Source organism: Helianthus annuus, chromosome 8 (genome assembly GCF_002127325.2).
Source record: "Helianthus annuus cultivar XRQ/B chromosome 8, HanXRQr2.0-SUNRISE, whole genome shotgun sequence".
NCBI lineage: Eukaryota > Viridiplantae > Streptophyta > Magnoliopsida > Asterales > Asteraceae > Helianthus > Helianthus annuus.
This window is the reverse complement of record NC_035440.2, coordinates 48,643,179-48,663,220: the sequence shown is the minus strand read 5'-3', so window position 1 is coordinate 48,663,220 and position 20,042 is coordinate 48,643,179. Positions and strand designations below refer to the sequence as shown.

General features: G+C 41.3%; 1 protein-coding gene across 1 annotated transcript; it reads right to left on the bottom strand.

Moving 5' to 3' along the window:
- Positions 1-17,299: 17,299 nt before the first annotated feature.
- On the bottom strand, positions 17,300-18,193 carry LOC110869978 (L10-interacting MYB domain-containing protein-like). The gene is made up of 2 exons (XM_022119173.2): positions 17,856-18,193; positions 17,300-17,772 (listed from the first exon to the last, which is right to left on the bottom strand). The coding sequence occupies exons 1-2, from the start codon at positions 18,168-18,170 to the stop codon at positions 17,359-17,361; spliced, it is 729 nt and encodes a 242-aa protein (XP_021974865.2). The 5' UTR covers positions 18,171-18,193; the 3' UTR covers positions 17,300-17,358.
- Positions 18,194-20,042: the final 1,849 nt, after the last annotated feature.

Below are 20,042 nucleotides of genomic sequence, written 5' to 3'. Positions count from 1 at the left end.
AACATTTTTCTGTATCTATACTTATGCTCTTCAGTTCGGTTATCTTTCAAAGGAATAGGTTTGTCGTTTTTCGCCATGAATGCGTAACCAACCGCATCTTCTTCCGGTAGAACTTCTTTACTCCAATCATACCCCTCATCATCATAGATCACCGCAAGAGCTCTAGATTTCTCTTTGTTATCTTTAACCTGCTTCAATCTAGGCGGCTTAGATTTATTCTGGTGATAAATCGCCTTCTTGTAGTAATCATCTCTGAAAGGGTTCTTCGACTCATCAGCATATGCGTTTCTGCATTCTCGCTTGAAGTGACCTTTCTACTTACACTTGAAGCACGTCACCTTGGACTTATCAAAACCCAGCTTGGTAGATGGACCACCAATTGTCTTCCTGCCGGTGATTTCCATGAAACGCTGTGCTCGACGAACAGCACTGGCCATAGCCCAACGAATATCGATCAGCTCCATTTCTTCAGGATCTATCTGATCATAATCTTCCTTCGTCAGGTTGGTGTTGCCTATCTTCCCAGCTACTAACCCTTCATACGATTCCAACACCGATGCTAGAAAGATCATCTGCTGTTTAGCCGACTCCTCATCAAAATTCTGAGCATTCTTCAAGTCTATTGCAATGTTACATTTTGAAAACGATTCTTTGCATCAGAATGACTTGCAGATGATGAAGATCCACTGTGATAACCACTGTGATTTTCACTGATTTGACCACTTTGACTTTCTTTGCTTGATGTGGATACATTCTCAGCAGAAAACGCCGTCTTTGGAGAAGTTGCTTTTGGCATCATGCTTTTTGGATAATACAGATCCAAATTCTGCTGGTGAGATGAGTGATTGACTTTGTATGTCTTTTTCAGTTCCAGCTCGTGACTTTCAAGTCTCTCAATCAACAAATCCACAGTCAACTTTGAAGGCTCGATAGTGTTTTTTAGCATCAGCGCATAATATCTCCAATCCATCTCGTCAGGCAATGAATCGAACAGTTTGTCTATAAGCTCATCATCAGGATATCTGATATCATGTCTTGCTAATTCCAGCTTCAGATGACCAAACCTTTCTATCATTTTACAGACTGACTCATTCTTCAAACAGGCAAACATATCAAATTCTTTCCTAAGAAGTTTCTTTTTACTTTTCACAATTTCATCACTTCCTAGACATTTCATTTCTAGCTTTTTCCAGAGATCTTTTGAATTTGAATAATCGATCAATGAGATTATGTCCTCTCGAACGGACTAAAATAACAATGCCACACATTTTTGCTCAGCCACAAATGATTCAATCTCCTCAGCTGATGTTAAAGTTTCACCATTTTTGTTTCCATCTTGATAACCAATTTTCAGACTCCTCTAGCTGGGAAATGCGAATGCCATCAACCAATCTTCAAACTTTCTTGACCACCTACTGCATTCCTCGATAGCCATTAGCTTTGGAGGTTTATTGAATGTTCCGAAGGCACTCTCCGATTCCCAAGCTTCCTTTTTCTTCACATTCGACAGATTCTTATTGTTTTTGCTTGATGAAGTATCATTGTTTCCGGAATTTCCCGTGAACGCATACATGTCGCTAAACGGGTTCAAGAATATATCATCCATTTTGAATATACCTGCAAAATCAGCCAACACTTAGAAAAATTTTCGAGATTTTGAAACACAATGACACAAAAGCGAAATAGCAGATTGACTGATAAGCGAAACCACTCTTGATAGAAAAGCGAAAGTGGTTATAACCGAATGAGCGAAACTATGAATGTCAGTATGAGCGAAACTATGCTTGTCCAAATAAGCGAAATATGTATGTCCGGATAAGCGAAACTATATGTTCGAATGAGCGAAACTAGCAAGTATCCCTATGAGCAAAATGTCCGTAAAAGCGAAACTAACAGGTTGTTTCGAGCGAAACCTATGATATCCGAATAAGCGGAACTAGGTTTTTAACTGATTTTTACCATTTTTAAGCCGTGTTTTAACCTGAATCTTTCTAGGGTTTGTTAATTGTATGTTTCACACGTTATACTAAAAAATCAAGCCATTTCAACCGTAGGAACCAGTTCAAATTGAAAAAGTATGAGAGAAAGTGAGTAGAAATGAGAGAATTCTTTAGAATCAAGCTGTAGTAGTATGAACTCCTTGTCCTGAGCTCTGATACCACTTGTTGGACCGTGTTCCGACCCTAAACAGTCAGTTGAGAACGTTCATCTACACATACAAAGGCGGAATCAATGCACATGAAGTTACACAGCTTTTCCTTTTCAATTCCTTCTCTATTATTGCTTTCTGATTCAATTTTGACAGAGTTTCGTTACAAAAGCAATGATCTAGTTCCGCTCCAACGTACTGAATAATTGACCTGGTTTCGCTCCAAATGCCTATATATAGTTCATGTAGTTTCGCTCCAATGACCTGACAAATAAGCGAAACTACTAACTAACCATATGAGTGAAACCTTTCTGACACATAAGCGAAACCTTATACAACCTATGACACATAAGCGAAACTACAACATAATAACCTAATTTGGACTTTCTAACTTCTATGTTGACCTATCTTGACCTAAGACTTAATGCAGACGTAGTCAACAGACATTCCATGCATCAACAGGGTTCCTAGCCAATTTCTCCCAACAAAGGCGGTATGTCAAAGATGCTACAGTGATCTTCCAGATCAAGCAAAGAGATGAGGAAAGCCTCTGGGAATTCATAGAAAGGTACAAGAAGGAAGGTCTAACCTATGTGGGAGCAGATGAGAAAATGAGGGTGGCCGGTTTCATGAATGCCATCACATCTAAATACCTCACAAGGGATTTTAACAAATCTCTCCCCAAGACCTTGGAAGAAGCTCTCGAAAGGGCTGAGGCCCACATTCGAGGGGAAGAGGCAGTAGATATCAAAGAACAAAGAAAAAGAGGAAACAGCTGGCGAGGTAGCAGCCCAGCCAGAAAGAGAGGAAACTTTAACTCCTATGACAGACGCCAAAAGGGTTCAGACCATCGAAGATCTGAAGGTCGCAACCCTTCTAGCAGAGAAAAAGGCATGAGTTTCACACCTCTCACCAAAACTCCTCAAGAGATCCTAGCAACAGAAGAAGTCAAACAAAACTTTCGGCCTCCTAGGCCTCTCCCCAAAAGCAGAAAAAACGAGAACTCCACACAATATTGTGAATTCCATGAAGAAAAGGGCCACCACACCAATGATTGCTTCCAACTTAAGAAAAGAATTGAAGAAGCTGTCAAGTCCGGGGAACTTGCTCACTTGGTAAAAGGGGTAAGGGACAAAATGGCTGAAGGGAAAGGCAAGGAAGTCAATATGGTGGATTTCGATGGAAGGGCTCCACAGAAGAGACAACGGTTGGAAGCTTGGGAGCTTCAGTGTGTTTGTTTTCTCCCGACGGAGAAAGACCCTCTTTCGAATCCCCTCGTAGTAGAAGCAACTGTGGGAACATTACAAACAAGTAGGGCATACATAGACACTGGGGCTGCTACTGAAATCATGTTCGAGAAGTTCTTCAACCGCCTGAGCAATGAAGAGCGTTCAAGGCTTCAACCCTCTGGAACTTCCATAAAAGGTATTGCCGATATACCCCTTAAGCCTTTAGGGCAACTGACGCTTAATGTTCGTTTCAGCGAAGGCCAAAAAGAAAGAACTCAACCACTTACCTTTGTGGTTATCAATATTCCATCAAACTATGACGTGATCATTGGGAGGCCAGGACAGTGTGCGTTTTACATGGCTGTGTCCATCGGCCATGGCACTGTCAAATTTCCCACCGAAAGGGGAATAGCAACCCTTCAACCTTCACAGGAAGCCTACATGGTTGAAGGTGAAAATTCCAAAGGCGAAGAAGACAAGCAAAGGCTAATTATAAATCCTAAGTACCCTGAGCAAAGAATAAGGGTCAACCCAAGCCTTTCACAAGAAACCCTCTCATATCTCGAAAAGTTGCTAACACACTACAGCAATGTCTTTGCTTGGTGTCCGGAGGATATGACAGGAATCCCTCGGAACATTTCCGAGCACGAGTTAAGAATACCACCGGATGTCAAGCCCATGGTTCAAAAGAAAAGAAGTTTGGCACCAGAGAGAAGTTTGGCCGCATGCCAGGAAGTTGAGAAGCTTGTGTCAGCCGGCATTCTCCGAGAGGTCAAGTACCAGTCATGGGTTGCAAACCCAGTTATGGTCAAGAAGCCAGACAACTCTTGGAGGATGTGCATAGATTTCAAGGATCTCAACAAAGCTTGTCCCAAGGATTGCTATCCATTACCAGAAATTGATCTCAAGGTTGACTCCCTCACCGGCTATCCTTTCAAATGCTTTCTAGATGCTTACAAAGGGTATCATCAAATACTCATGAAAGAAGAAGATGAGGAAAAGACGGCATTTCACACCGATAAGGGAATCTTTTGTTACCGAAAGATGCCTTTTGGCCTCAAAAATGCCAGAGCAACCTACCAACGTCTAGTAGACAAAGCCTTTGCAAGTCAAATTGGCAAAAACATGGAAGCATACATTGATGACTTGGTGATCAAAAGCAAGACGGAACACCAGATGCTCGATGACATTCAAGAAACTTTCAAGAACCTAAGAAAGGTTAACATGAAGCTCAACCCTGAAAAATGCTCATTTGGGTTTGAGGAAGGAAAGTTCTTGGGCCATATTGTTGGAAAACAAAGCATCAAGGCTAACCCAAATAAGGTGAAAGCTGTTCTTGAAGCCAAACCACCAAAGACTAAGAAGGAGGTTGAAAGCTTGAATGGGAAGCTTGCTGCCTTGAAGCGTTTTACCTCAAAGTTAGCGGAAAGGTCTCTCCCCTTTTTCAAAACGCTCAAAGGTTGCACTGATAAGAAGGACTTCAAATGGACTAAAGAGGCTGATGAAGCCTTTAACCAAATGAAGCAGCACCTAGCTTCCCTACCTGATATGGCAGCCCCAGAAACAGGCGAATTGATTTCAGTTTACCTCTCAGTTGCCGAAGAAGCAATAAGCGCGGTCCTCACCATTGAGCGAGAAAAAATCCAGGTACCCGTCTATTTCTTCAGCAAAACTCTAAAATTGGCTGAAACCAAATATCCTCCCCTGGAAAAACTTTCCCTAGCCCTAGTTCAAACAGCTAGGAGGCTTCGAAGGTATTTCCAAGCACACCCTATACAAGTGGTCACAGACCAACCTATCAGGAGTGTGCTTGAAAAACCAGAAAACTCGGGACGATTAGCCAAATGGGCCATAGAACTAGGTGAACATAATATCACCTATGTTCCTAGAAAGGCCATCAAGGCCCAAGTCTTGGCTGATTTCATTATAGAAGTCCCTAAGCAAACCGCCTCTGAAGTGAACACTGCAACCTCTGAACCCTCTGACCTTGAAGCCTGGAAGCTCTTTACTGACCGTGCTTCAAGCGTTGAAGGATCAAGGGCTGGACTCATTTTGATCAACCCAGAAGGGTTGGAATTCACATATGCTCTCTGTTTTGACTTTCAGACCACCAATAACGAGGCTGAATATGAGGCACTGATCGCCGGTTTAAGACTGGCCAAAGAGATGAAGGTCCAGAAGCTTGAAGTGTTCACTGATTCATTACTGGTCTCAAGCCAAGTAAACGATAGCTACGTCGCTAAAGAGCCCAACATGAGAAGATACAAAGAAAAATCCAAAGAATTGATGAACACCTTCCAAATGTGTACAATCAAGCAGATTCCAAGGTCCCAAAACAAGAAGGCAGATGCCTTAAGCAAGCTTGCTTCTCTTACTTTTGCTCACCTAACAAAGAAGGTGTTAGTAGAAGTGTTAAAAGCTCCATCAATTGATGAATTGGAAATTCAAGACGTAGTCACTGATGAAGATCCAAATTGGATGACTCCAATCAAGAAGTTCCTTAAAAATGGTGAACTACCCAATGATCAAGTAGAAGCTAAAAGGGTTAAAATCAAGGCAAGGCAGTACGTACTACAAGGAGAAACTCTTTACAAAAAGGGTTACCTTGCTCCCTTGCTAAGATGTGTTGGTCCTGAGCAAAGTCAATATTTGATCAAAGAAATCCACGAAGTGTCACACCCCGATTTCCATGTGTCACACCGGTGGGCCCGGTGGGGGATTACCGTGACGTAGTTGGCAACAATATAGTCAAACCACACAATTATATGAATGCACAGCGGAAGCATAAAGATAAATATAATCCAACCATTGATTGTAATATCGAATGTATCACAAATAGTTGAATGGTATCCACAGGAGGATCAAAATAATAAAAAGTATTGCTCAACAGACAAGGCATCAAAAGCTTGCGAGACTCTTTAGGATGCTAAGGAGCTATAGCCAGCCGATTACGTGTAATACCTGCACTTAATCTTTTGGGAAAATACGTCAGTTTACACTGGTAAATACATTCAACCGACACTTTTGTAAAATGTTTATTAAAATTGATTTGAATGCACAAGGCACAAATTCTTTTATAACTTGGGATAATTTATAATTAAATCTTGTAAAGAATTACATGTTTGCTATGCGTTCGGTCGCCCGGGTCGTGCCGGGTTAAAGTTTAATAGACACACCACATTGCGTAAAACCGAGGTGGGTAAACCAACGGTTACGTCTTTTAATAATATAGACATAATGCCGGGTGTATGCCTACACCCGGATGTCGAGGTCGTGGCCATTTCGTAAAATGATGCCAAGGATATCCGGGACATGGTCATTAAGCCCCCAAAGGCGTTAAGACAACAAAACAAATTTTTAAACTGGTCACATTGATAATACCCAACTACAAATGAGTTGGGGTCAATTGCCCGACCAAGCGGTATTTTAGATACCGTAACCCAAGCCCGTAATACGGAAAATAAGTTAAAAGTATTTACCTTTGCAAGTATTGTCTTTAATTGATTAAATCACAGATATCTTTTACTGGGGCTCCTATTCTGGAACGAAGGTTTTAAAATAACCTATTAGAATCCTAACGGGTCTTTATATTAGCCGTAGCCTAGACCGGTCAGTTTCAAGGGAAAGATACGGTTTAATCGCGTGAAAGGCGAAAACCGAGAATGGAATGTGATTCTGACCCAACAAGTTCGAAGACTTGTTTTATATGGGTTTAATATTCACACTCTGGATTTTGGGGTCAAAATAATATGGTTTGACCCGTATCGGCTAATTTATGTAAACTAGTTACATATGCCGAACCGTGCGCGCGAAAGGCGCAACGGGTAACCGTAAGAGTCCTACACTGTTTTCCTAAGTCAATATGCCTTAAAGAGGTTGTGGTATCAGTAGGATACCTTCCGTGATGCCCGTAACGAGTTTAAGTTTATTATACGCCCCGTAGGGGTTTTCCGGTCATTTTAAGGACTTTTAAAAAGGGTTTTAGAGTTCTACAGGAAATCTAAGTTTCCCGTTCAGTTTATAAAGTCCAAAATACTTTATTTATTATTTAAAATCAGTAGCAACTGGAATCGGGTCAAAAGACCTTGTAGAACTCAAGTTTTGGCCGAAAAGGGCATATTCGGTATTTACCGAACCTTAGCCATAACCGCAGGTTATGAGCAGGTTAAAATTAATTAAAAATCTTTAAAAATCCCAAAATATTATTTTACAACAGTGAGTAAAAGGTGTAGTGTCGAAATCTTGGTTTAGGTAGGCGTTATGCTAATCACGCCGTTTATCACAAAAGTTTCTTTTAATTGCGCTATTTAGCATAACTCCTATTCTAGACCTCGGATTGGCGTGAAACTTTAGGGACATTCTTAGAATTTAGTAAGCAAGGTTATGGTCCCTTCACGTGTCCGAAATACTCGTTTTATTTTGAAAAGGGCGTTACGGTCAACTTTTAAGCAATTAACGGAAATGCGTAAAAGACTCGGACAAACAACGAACCGGTCACAGAGGGTGATACCATCACGTGACATGGTCCTAAGAGAGTCCTAAGGCATATCTATATTGCACTAAAACGGGTCAGAACTGAAGTCAAAGCAAAAGTCAAACTTTTGCGACATTTGGCTCCGAACCGGGTCAATATAGCAAATGGCCGAATCAAACGAGCTTAGACAAGTTAGTATACTTATTATCATGTTTTATGAGTGTTCAAACAGGTTACATATCACCTACATTACAGATTATGCAAGAATCGCAAAAATGGCTTTCTGTTGACTTTTTAAGTATACGTTTGACTCGACATTTGAACTAGTTAGAGTGGTGATCAGGGGGAACCCTTTTAGGGGTTTATTACCCACATAAATACCAACACATAACTACTTTTGATTCGACAATTCACTGGACCATTCGTGATTTATCGCAAATTCAATCGTTAGTTACGACGGATTGACTTTTAAGCTAAACTAAGCAAAAACAAGGCCATAGAAGGTTTGGCATACTTACAGAGACTTAGTGCACGACTTAGGATTATAGAAGAACACTTGAGAGCTTCAGGAATGATCAGAAGATGTGTTTTGAGGTGTGTTTCAATTGTGAACCAAGTATGGCCTTTTATAGCAAAGTTTGGTGCACAAGATCATCACAACACATCCTACATTGTTCATGGATGATTAACAGGTGTCCTAAGGTGCTAGGGGTCAAGTAGAGGGCGCCCATGCTTCATTGATTGCTCACAAGTTCGTCTACAAGCCAAATCATTGAAGCTGCCCATGTTTTCTGTTACTGTGTGTCCCACGCGGCCCGCGTTAAGAGTTCATGCATCTTGGTCGCAGGCCGCCTGAACCCATAAGTCAGAAACTGGATTAACAGGTGGCTCGCGGCCCGCATTAACTAACCCTTAACCTTTACGCGGCCCGCGTCAGGTCTATTTTTCAAGATTTTTGAATCTTTTATAATCATTGCCTGAATCTTGGTAATTAATAACGAAATCTTCGGTAATTCATAACCTGACCTTTCGGGTTTGAAGGGGTAACTTTGCGATTTGGCCCTCGATAATTTACAACTAAGGGCCTCGTGTTATTTACCCGCATTGTTAAGTCCCCGGTTAGTTTGTTAATTATTCGGAAAGCTTTAACTTTCATTGTTGACGCTTTTAACCCTTCTCGTACGAATTTGATCATAACTTTCTCGTTTTAAAACGGAACTTCGCGGAATTTATATAGTACATTCTAGTGAGCGTATTTTACTGTTACAAAGCCTCGGGTACGTCAAAGGGTTACTCAGAGGTATAATTAAACATGTTGACACAGTTAACCCCTGCAGCTCGTAATCTCTCACTTTCTTCCGCGTTTCGCTTCCGTACGATCCATGATTTATTCGATTGAAGGTACGAGCATCGTTTAGGGTTACTATACAGTATACTTACCCTTGTTTGACATTTATAACCCTCGAATTTACATACTTTCAAGGTTTGTCAACTTTAGTCCTTTATTTAATATTAAATGCCACGTGTAAACTCAAGACACGTGTCAATACATTATTGGACACAAAATTTCGAGGTGTTACATCCTCACCCCCTGAAAATAAATCTCGACCCGAGATTTACTCAAACAAATAAGGGTATTTCTCTTTCATCGTGGATTCAACTTCCCACGTGAATTCGGGACCTCTCCGGGCATCCCATTTAACCTTGACTATAGGTACATGCTTTCTTCGGAGCTTTTTCACCTGTCGGTCTTCAATCGACAAAGGCTTCTCTACAAACTTCAACCTCTCATCTATATGCACATCTGTGTGTAGGATCACCAATGATTCATCAGCGAAGCACTTCTTTAGATTGCAGATGTGGAACACGTTGTGAATTCCATTGAGCTCTTCTGGTAAGTTCAACTTATAGGCAACTGACCCGACACGTTTGATAACCTCGAAAGGTCCTATGTGTCTCAGGCTCAGTTTGCCCTTCTTACCGAAGCGCATCACCCCCTTCCAGGGTGATACTTTTAGTAACACTTTTTCACCTACCTCGAAGTGAAAATCCTTACGCTTTGGATCAGCGTAACTTTTCTGCCTATCACGGGCAGCCTTGAGACGCTCTCGAATCTGGACAATCTTGTCCGTTGTTTCGAAGACTATCTCTGGCCCTGATAGTTGGACCTCTCCAACTTCCGCCCAACAAACAGGCGATCTACACTTTCTACCGTATAATGCCTCGAAAGGCGCAACCTTTATGCTGGTATGGTAGCTATTGTTGTAGGAGAATTCGATTAGTGGTAGGTTCTTATCCCAACTACCACCCAAATCGATTGCACATGCCCGCAGCATGTCTTCTAACGTTTGAATAGTACGCTCACTCTGACCGTCTGTCTGAGGATGGTAAGCCGTACTAAAGTTCAAACGTGTGCCCAAAGATTGTTGGAAACTCTTCCAGAAATGCGACGTGTATCTAGTATCTCTGTCTGAGATAATAGACACAGGTATGCCATGTAAGGCCACAATCTTATCAACATATAACTGGGCTAATGTGTCGGAGCTATAAGTCTCCTTGATGGGTAAGAAATGAGCTGACTTAGTCAGTCTATCGACTATAACCCATATTGTGTCGTTTCCTTTGCTCGTCTTGGGTAACTTGGTGATAAAATCCATAGTTACACACTCCCACTTCCATTCAGGGAGTTCAGGCTGTTGTAGCAAGCCAGACGACTTTTGATGCTCGACCTTGACTTGCGCACAAGTTAAGCATTTGGCTACATAAGCGGCTACAGACTTTTTCAAGCCTATCCACCAATAATTTGCCTTTAGATCCTGATACATTTTATCTGCTCCAGGATGGACAGAATATTTGGAACTATGGGCTTCCTGGAGGATAACATCTCGTAGTCCTCCATAAATAGGAACCCATATTCGCCCATTCAATCGCAAAATTCCATCCTTGCTAAGAGTTAACTGCTTCTCAGTCACTCCCAGCTTCTCCTTAGGATAGTTAGCTTCCAACACAACTTCTTTCTGTGCAGCTAACACCCTTTCAATCAGATTATTCTTTACTTCAATGCTCTTAGCATTGATTCGGATGGGTTTCATCCTTTCTTTCCGGCTCAGGGCATCAGCGACTACATTCGCCTTGCCGGGATGGTATCTGATCTCACAATCATAATCATTTAAGGTCTCCATCCAACGGCGTTGCCTCATGTTTAGCTCCTTCTGATTAAACAGATGTTGAAGGCTCTTGTGATCTGAATAGATCACAAACTTGATTCTGTACAAATAATGCCTCCACAGTTTAGTGCGAACACAACGGCACCCAACTCTAAGTCATGGGTGGTGTAATTCTTTTCGTGCACCTTCAACTGTCTCGACGCATAGGCAATAACCTTGCCTTTTTGCATGAGCACACACCCCATGCCAGTGTGTGACGCGTCGCAGTAAACTACGAACTCTTCTGTACCTTCCGGTAGTGTCAACACAGGGGCGTTGCTCAGCTTTTGCTTTAGAATATCAAAGGATTCTTGCTGCTTAGGGCCCCAAGCAAATTTTATCTTCTTCTTGGTAAGAGAGGTTAAGGGCGCAGCAATCCTTGAGAAATTTTCAATGAATCTTCTGTAGTATCCTGCTAACCCCAGGAAACTACGGATCTCTGTAGGCGTCTTTGGCTCTTGCCAATTCATGACCGCCTCTACCTTAGCGGGATCCACCTGGATACCACGCTCGCTTACGACATGTCCAAGAAATTGGACTTCTCGTAGCCAGAATTCGCATTTAGAGAGTTTGGCATAGAGTTTCTCGCGATGCAACAATTTGAGAATACATCATAGGTGTTTCTCATGGTCAGCTTTGTTCTTTGAATAGATAAGAATGTCGTCGATGAATACGATGACGAATTTGTCTAAGTACGGCTTGCAGACGCGATTCATGAGATCCATGAACGCAGCCGGTGCATTTGTGAGCCCAAAAGGCATCACTAGGAACTCGTAGTGACCGTATCGAGTCCTAAATGTTGTTTTATGTACGTCTTCATCTCTGACCTTCAGCTGATGGTAGCCCGACCTCAAGTCGATCTTTGAGAAATAACTAGCCCCTTGCAACTGATCAAACAAATCGTCGATCCTTGGCAATGGGTATCTATTCTTTATCGTGACCTTATTAAGTTCACGATAATCGACGCACAGACGCATCGATCCGTCCTTCTTCTTAACAAACAGGACAGGTGCTCCCCAAGGGGATGAATTCGGTTTAATGAAACCTTTAGCCAGCAGTTCATCCAGCTGGGTCCTTAATTCCTTCATTTCAGTTGGTGCTAGCCTGTAGGGTGCTCTAGCAATGGGAGCTGCTCCAGGAATAATATCTATTCTGAATTCCACTTGCCTATCTGGTGGCAACCCAGGTAGATCTTCGGGGAAAACTTCTGGATACTCCGAAATGACGGGAATGTCTTCCATCCTTGGTTTGGGCTCTTCAATAATCACCTGTGCCATGTAGATGACACAGCCTCTTTTTAAACATCTTGAAGCCTTGAGCATAGTTACGTTCTCGGGCAATCCATACTGTGTATCTCCTCGAATGGTGAGCGATTCACCAGTCAGGGTCTTTAGCACTATTTGTTTTCTGTTGCAGACGATCTGGGCCTGGTTGTGGGATAACCAGTCCATACCCAGAACGATGTCAAAACCAGCCAGTTTGAAGGGAAGTAGAGATAGAGGAAAAGAGTGGTTCTTAATGGATATCATACATCCATCTAATATAGTGGAGACGGTTTCTACCGTTCCGTCTGCTAGCTCTACCTCGTATTTCACATTTAGGGTTTTGACTGGCATATTCAGCAATTTGCAAAATTTTTGGTCTACGAAGGACTTATCAGCGCCTGAATCGAAAAGTACTCTTGCAAAGATATTATTCACGAGAAAAGTACCTGTGATTACGTTGTCGTCTTGCAAAGCTTCCTTCACATCCATCTTGAAGACTCTAGCGTTATTCTTTTTGGTTTCTTCAGGCTTCTTTGCGTATTTGGGGCAGTTGCTTTTAATGTGCCCCTTCTCATTGCAGTGATAGCAGGTCGCATCTTTTATCTTTTTGCAGTCTACAGTCTTGTGGTCCTTAGACTTGCACAGTCCACAAGTATGCGACCTCGACTGAGACTGTGAGTTCGACCCAAGCCTACATTTCCCAAAGTGGAATTTCTGGCAGTTGTTGCACTTGGGCTTCTCTCCAGATTGTTGCCCATCTTTCCTCGACTCTGTCCCTCTCTTGCCATCACCGTTCCCACGGTGCTTCTTACCCGACCTTCGTGAGGTATCGTCCTCAGGCTTCCTCTTCTCGGCCACTTTATTCCTCAGCGATCTCAGTCGGACCGCGTCCATTGTGAGGGACAAAGAGAGGTCAGTTACAGACCTGAAGGTCGTTGGCCGAGAGGCCTTCACACTTGCCTTTATTGTGGGTTCTAACCCCCCCGATAAAACGAGCAATTCTCCTTGGCTCCGGGGTTACTAGATATGGAACCAATCGAGACATCGTGTTGAAGCTCGTTAAGTAGGCTTGGCAGTCCAGGTTTGTCATCACTAATGATACAAAATCGGACTCTATCTTCTCCACCTCATGTTGAGGGGAGTAATTTTCTTTGATTAGAGAAACGAATTCCTCCCACGTCATGCTGTATAGCACAGTCTTTCCCGAGGCCTGAACCAACGCCCTCCACCAAGCCAGGGCCTCGCCCTTAAACGATTGCGATACAAACTTTACCACATCCCTTTCCGCACAGCCACTGATATCCACCACGGTGTCCATCTCATCCAGCCACGTCATACAATCGACGGCACCCTTCTCCCCCGTGACGTCTCGGGGTTTACAAGACACAAAGTACTTGTAGGTGCAGCCCCTGGCACGGGACGCATCAGTATACTCCCTTTCACGTCGAACACTGTTTTCATTGGACGAGTGGTTATCGTCGTCCTTCTTGGGCTTGGATAGTGGTTTGCTGTGGGATTTTGAGTGTGTCTTCGGCTTGGAGGGTGGTTTGGAAACGGTTCTGCTTCGAGATTCGGTATATTGTCGATCTAGAGCCGCCTGAACAGCGTTGTCGACGAGAGCTTTTAATTGAGCGCCCGTTAAATGTACTTGGGCATTATCATATTCATCTTCACTCGTATGACTATTTTCTCCATTAGGATTAGCCATAGTAGCTTGTATCTGCTGCAGAAGATAATGAAAATGTTATTTAGGAGTTTATTATAGAATTGTCTTTTATGGCAATTCATTAACCATGGTAACGAAGTCCATATCCGGTTAGTTTGTTACTCACTTTTTATTTAGGATTTGAACATACTTATCCTAATCACAATTAATATTGCTAATGGCATAAAAGCCTAGTCACGAGGACGTTATTATAATATTAGCCGAGATAACAGAGAATCAAGGTATGAAGGTTTGAACCGTAGTTCTTTTACCCCTTTCTGACAGGGAGTCATAGACCACCACTGTCTTTTGTCTTATTATGACAACAATTATGGCCCGTAGGCACTACATCACTAATGGATGTTTGATAAGGTTGGCCCGTAGGCACTACCTCGCTAATGGGTTTTTAATAGGGTTGGCCCGTAGGCACTACATCGCTAATGGATGTTTAACAAGTGATCACCTTTATTGGTGATTTAACCCATGATTTATTATATCATTGATTTGGGCTTTGGAATCCTTTAAAGGATTCTTGTATAAGAATGACGTGTGCGATTTTAACGAATCACATCTGCCATGATTGTTAACATGCTTATAGAGGTTAACAGGGAATCTGAATCTTTTAATTAGGTCTTACCATCTTGGCCGGATCTTAAAAGACACCTGGCTAGGTTTCACTCTTAAGATTCTTTATTTAGGCAGATCAAATTAAAAGGAATGATTTTGATTTATTTCATATATAGTAATAACAAAATGAAATTCATAACATAACATTCCAAAACTTCAAATACGATTACACGCTGCCCTAAATGGGACTTTTAAACAAGTACATACCTACATAGAGGTTAAAATAAGAGACAAGTCCACGCAGGGACTAATACAAGATAGATGTCCGCGCAGGGACCAAAAGATAAGTCCGCATAGGGACTGAAATACGATAAACGTCCACGCAGGGACTTTATTTAAAATAGACATTACATTAGAATATATATAAGGACTAAGGTGCTGTTTGTTTTTGCAGACATAAACTGTCTGCAAGCTGATTTCATCTGTTTTTATGTCTGCAACTGAAGATGTGGTCTGAAGATCTGCAAGCTGAAAATATAAGACTGTTTGTTTTCATAAGTTGATACTGTCTGCATAAACTGAAAATATGTAAACCGTCAAACTTATTTCACTAGATAGAAGTCATTTAACATACAAATTACATAAAAAATATAATAATAAAACCAAGTTTAAAAACACAAATAGTGAAATAAACTCAAAGTACATTGTTTTGCATTAATTCTTGTGCTATCTGATCTCGAAGTTGACTCATGAATTCACGGTCCGCTGCACTTCCATGGTAAGCTACTTCTTCTTCACCACTATCTTGTGCATGTTCATCTCCGTCTTGAAGGCGTACATTTGGGTGATCATATTCATCAAAAAAGTCATCACTTAAGCCCTCTTTCCGTATAAAATTGTGAAGCGCAAAACATGCAATTGTAACATTTCGTTGTGTAAGCAACGAGAAGGGGGCCATTTTTTTAATATTGGAAAACGTGCCTTTAATACCCCATAAGAACGTTCAATAACATTTCTAAGTTTTGCATGTGCGTGGTTGGATTTTTCTTTGTCGGTCAATGCACGATTTCGGCGAAAATCTCCAAGCCAATACCTCACATTTCGATATGGTGCCATAAATCCACGAGTGTGTGCATACGCAGCATCACATAGATAATATTTATCTAAAATAGACAATACACACATCATCTTAAAACTATATATGTAATATAAATAATAAAGTTGATATCGTAAATATATATACCCGGAGGAGGAAGTGGAAATGGTGCATTAACATTTGTTAAAGATTCAGACAATATTCTAGAATCATGTGCTACTCCTTCCCATCCGGCCACGAGAAAAGTAAATACCATGTTGAAGTCACATATGGCCAAAACATTTTGATAACACTCGCCTTTTCCTCTTCCTCTATACAAATGTTGTTTCTGAACAGGGACAATAGCATGTATCAAAGTCCCATCAAGTGCACCAATCGCTCCCTATATAGAATTTAATTGTTAATAATATACATGGAAAGAAATCACAATAGAACTTGTATAATGTACCTTAAAAACTCGTCGTAATCTTTTATTACGCCCTGGAATATCTGGATTAGGATTAAAAGATGTTGGTACTATAACCTCTTTAGCAAACTCCATCATTGTTGCCAATACTTCATGAAAATACTTATGAATTGTTTGTTTCGAGTGTTGAAATCTACGCTTAATAACTGAAAAACGTTGATTGTGACCAAGCATCATAAAAAACATAGCCATTTTTTCTTCAAGGGAGATGTGTTTGCTATCTTTTAACCAACCTTTTACTCTAAAATGTGTGCAAAGTCGAACAAATGAATCACGTGACATACATAGGAGTTCAATGCATTGTCTATCATTCCCTTGCAACAACTCTAAAGTAAAATGGTGTCCGGACATAACCGAAGTGTTATCTCTTTTTCTTTTGGGATTTCTCGGCCAAAAGTATCGAAGATATAAGAACATCACAATGAGGAGCAATAACTTTTGATTATAATCCATGATAAACCTGCACAAAAAAAATGCACAAAAAGCTGCTCAAACACTGCTAAAAAACTGCAGCAATTTGCTGTAAAAAACTGCACCAAAACTGCAACAATTTGCTGTCAAAAACAGCTCAAAAAATGCATAAAAACAGCAGCAAAACAGCTCTAAAACCTGCAAAAAAACAGCACAAAAAATGCAAAAAAAACTGCAGCAAAATAGCACAAAAAACTGCACAAAAAACTGCAGCAATTTGCTGTAAAAAACTGCACCAAAACTGCAACAATTTGCTATCAAAAACAGCTCAAAAACTGCATAAAAACAGCAGCGAAACAGCTCTAAAAACCTGCAAAAAAACAGCACAAAAAATGCAAAAAAACTGCAACAAAATAGCACAAAAACTGCACAAAAAATGCAGCAAAACAACCAAAAAACTGCACAAAAACAGATCAAAAACAACTTCAATTTGCCAAACTACCAATACAATACACATAACGGTGTCAACTTACATAATTGTTCAAAATACAAAGCAAATAACGGTTCACATAATACGAGTCACATAACATGAATCACACCAAAACAACAAATACCAATATCCCTCCCTACTTGAACATCCCCAATGTCGTCCCGGTCATCTTAATCCACCCTTTCAACACCTCAGGGTCCGATGGCAATGTCATCCATGCCTGTCTCATTTGTATAGACTGACCAAAAATGTTAAATGCTGCCAAAAACAAGGGATCTATAGGCTCTAACCCAACTAATTTCAACTTCTCATAGCATTCGTCAGTTGATGGTCCTTCATGCTTTTCACAATATGCTTGAGTGCTTGTTGCATATCTTTAGCCAAATCATCTAGGGTAATGGTGGTCTTAGAGGTTTTAGCCTTTTTGTTGGGCCTAGTTTCATTATCATTAGATGTTTGAGCCTTGTTATTGGTAGGAACTTCATCACCATTTTGAAAACTTTGTTCATGAGAGTCTCCATCATCATTTTCTAGATTATGAAAGCTACCATCTTGTATCTGAAGTGTTTGGACATGTGGGGATGATGAAACTCCAGATGTTTGAGTAGATGTCCATTGATTACCACCTGTAGCACTAAGCCCTTCAAACACAACTATGTGAAGGTCAAGATGAGGCAACGGGCGTGTTTTTAATGACATTGCCCTCGGGTGACCCTGCGCCAAATTAATATGGACTATAATAAATACTTTTCACTTTAACATGTGACATAATACTGGAAACCTAAACAAATACACACCTTCTTAAAATCTTCCCATTCCTGAGGCGTTAAAGTGAACATATTTGTTTCTGGGTTGTATAGATTCCCAGTCTTGTTTCTCAAATAGCACCATCCTATATATTTTGATTTCATAGTATTAAAAGCATTTCTAATTTGCTTTTGAGTCAAATCCATGTGAAATTGTTCCTTGAGTTTCTTCCCTACTATAACCCAAGACTCCCTGCACAAGCTTTGTCCATTTCTACCTATCCTCCCTATTTCTTCAAGACATGTTTCTAATAAGCATTTAACAGCCTCATCCGTCCATTGTTGTCGACCATCATTAGTTTCCATCTATAATTGAATCACACATAACATACAAGACAATCAAGAATCACAATATGTATATAACATGCTGTCAAAAACTGCATAAAAATTGCAGCAATTTGCCGTCAAAAACAGCTCAAAAACTGCACAAAAACAGCAGCAAAACAACTCTAAAAAACTGCACAAAAACTGCACAATAACTACAGCAAAACAGCAGCAAAACAGCTCTAAAAACTGCACAATAACTACAGCAAAACAGCTCTAAAATCAGCACAAAAACAGCTCAAAAAACTGCACAAAAACTGCATAAAAAAGCACAAAAAACTGCACAAAAATTGCACAAAAAAAGCCCAAAAACTGCACAATAACATCTACTTTGTGTTCAACATTCAAGAATCTTATGTTCAACAAGTCCAACATTAATGTAATTATCTTCTATGAAATATAAACACCAATGAAATATAAACATTCAAGAACTTTAACACCAATTTTTTGTATGTATCAAGAAGCAAAATTAGGTCTAAGAAATTAGGGCTAACAAACTAGAAGCAAAAAAGAAGCTTCAAGAAGCAAAAATTAGGTCTAAGAAATCAAGAAGCAAAAAAGAAGTACCTGGTTGAAGGAGAAGAGGGAGGTCACCGGAAAACTGGTCGGAGGAGGAGGAGGAGGAGCAGTGTCTGAGATGGGAGATGTGGGAGGGGCTGATGTCTGTGTGCGTATATGATATGAGGGAGGAGTAGGGTTTTTGTGAAGATGTTATAAGAATGAGATCTGTGTCTTATTTTTTAAGATAAAAGAAGCTGTCTTCAGATCTTTTTAAAAAAAAAAAAAAAACAAACAGTCTTCAAGGGTAACGTCTGCGCGCCTGCAGACATTAGCTCCCTTGAAGATGTTTGAAGAAAAAACAAACACCCCCTAATGGTCACGTTTCTTCTTCTTGCCTTTCAACAGGTTCGCTAGACCCTTAAGAAATCCCCTGTTGTTCTTGCGTTCTTCCTCGAAATCCCGTTCCACACGAGTTAAGCGGTGGAGGATTTCTTCTTGTTCGGGCGGAGAAAAACGTGGTTGTGGCGCCGGTTGCGGAACTGGAGGTCTAGGAGGTGCTGGATACCCATGAGCTGAGTAGTCCGGTATTCCCATGTTTCCAAAAGCTCCGTCGGGATAGCGGGCATCATACCTAGCCGCTACCACATATGGGTCGCGTTCATAGTTGTAATTGTAATGTGCGTGCGACGACGGTTCGAACGGGTTGTATGCCGTTGGACCCGTGTATGCAGGTATTGGGTGGTCATACCCAAATGGTGGCGAAGATGGTGCAACTGGTGTGGAGTTCGCCTCCTGTACTGGACTTGAAGGTCCTTCTTCTTGTAGTGGCGGGTAGTGGCTACTACTAGAGTGTCGAGGGGTGCTGAAGTGGAATTCCCCTCCTCAGGTGGACATACGAGCACCCGATCTTCTACGCCTTGGCGGATCAGACATTACTGGTTGAACCGGTGGCGGAGGTGGTGGCGTAACTGCCACGAAACGTGGATCCTCGGAGGGATCTTGTTGTTGTTGCTGCTCGTGTTGCGACGTCTGATGAGAGGGTGTGAAGTACCACTCGTGCTGGTTGAACAGCGCCTGAAAGCTATCTGGCCCTTGGTAAGGTGTGCCATGGAAGGAAGATCCATCTGAGATCTCGATAGGATGCGTGGGCGTACCACGAGCAGGTTCTATTGGATCAGTGTCCTCATCCATATGGTCTTCTGAGAAGTGATCCTGTGGTCCTAACGGGATAAAGCCTGCAGGTTCCTGAATGTAATCTGCCGGGTTAAACTGGCTTCTGAAGTAAGGAGTGGGATCGTCAAAAGCACGGTGCGATACCGAACGCTGTAGAGGCATGTAGGAGGGTTGAGGGTT

Bases quoted from the DNA above. Each gene is read 5' to 3' on its own strand.
- LOC110869978 (XM_022119173.2), bottom strand. From the start codon at position 18,170: ATGGAAACTAATGATGGTCGACAACAATGGACGGATGAGGCTGTTAAA. The intron at 17,773-17,855 runs GTGTGTATTTGT...AATTTGGCGCAG, and splicing joins AATGGGAAGATTTTAAGAAG to GGTCACCCGAGGGCAATGTC.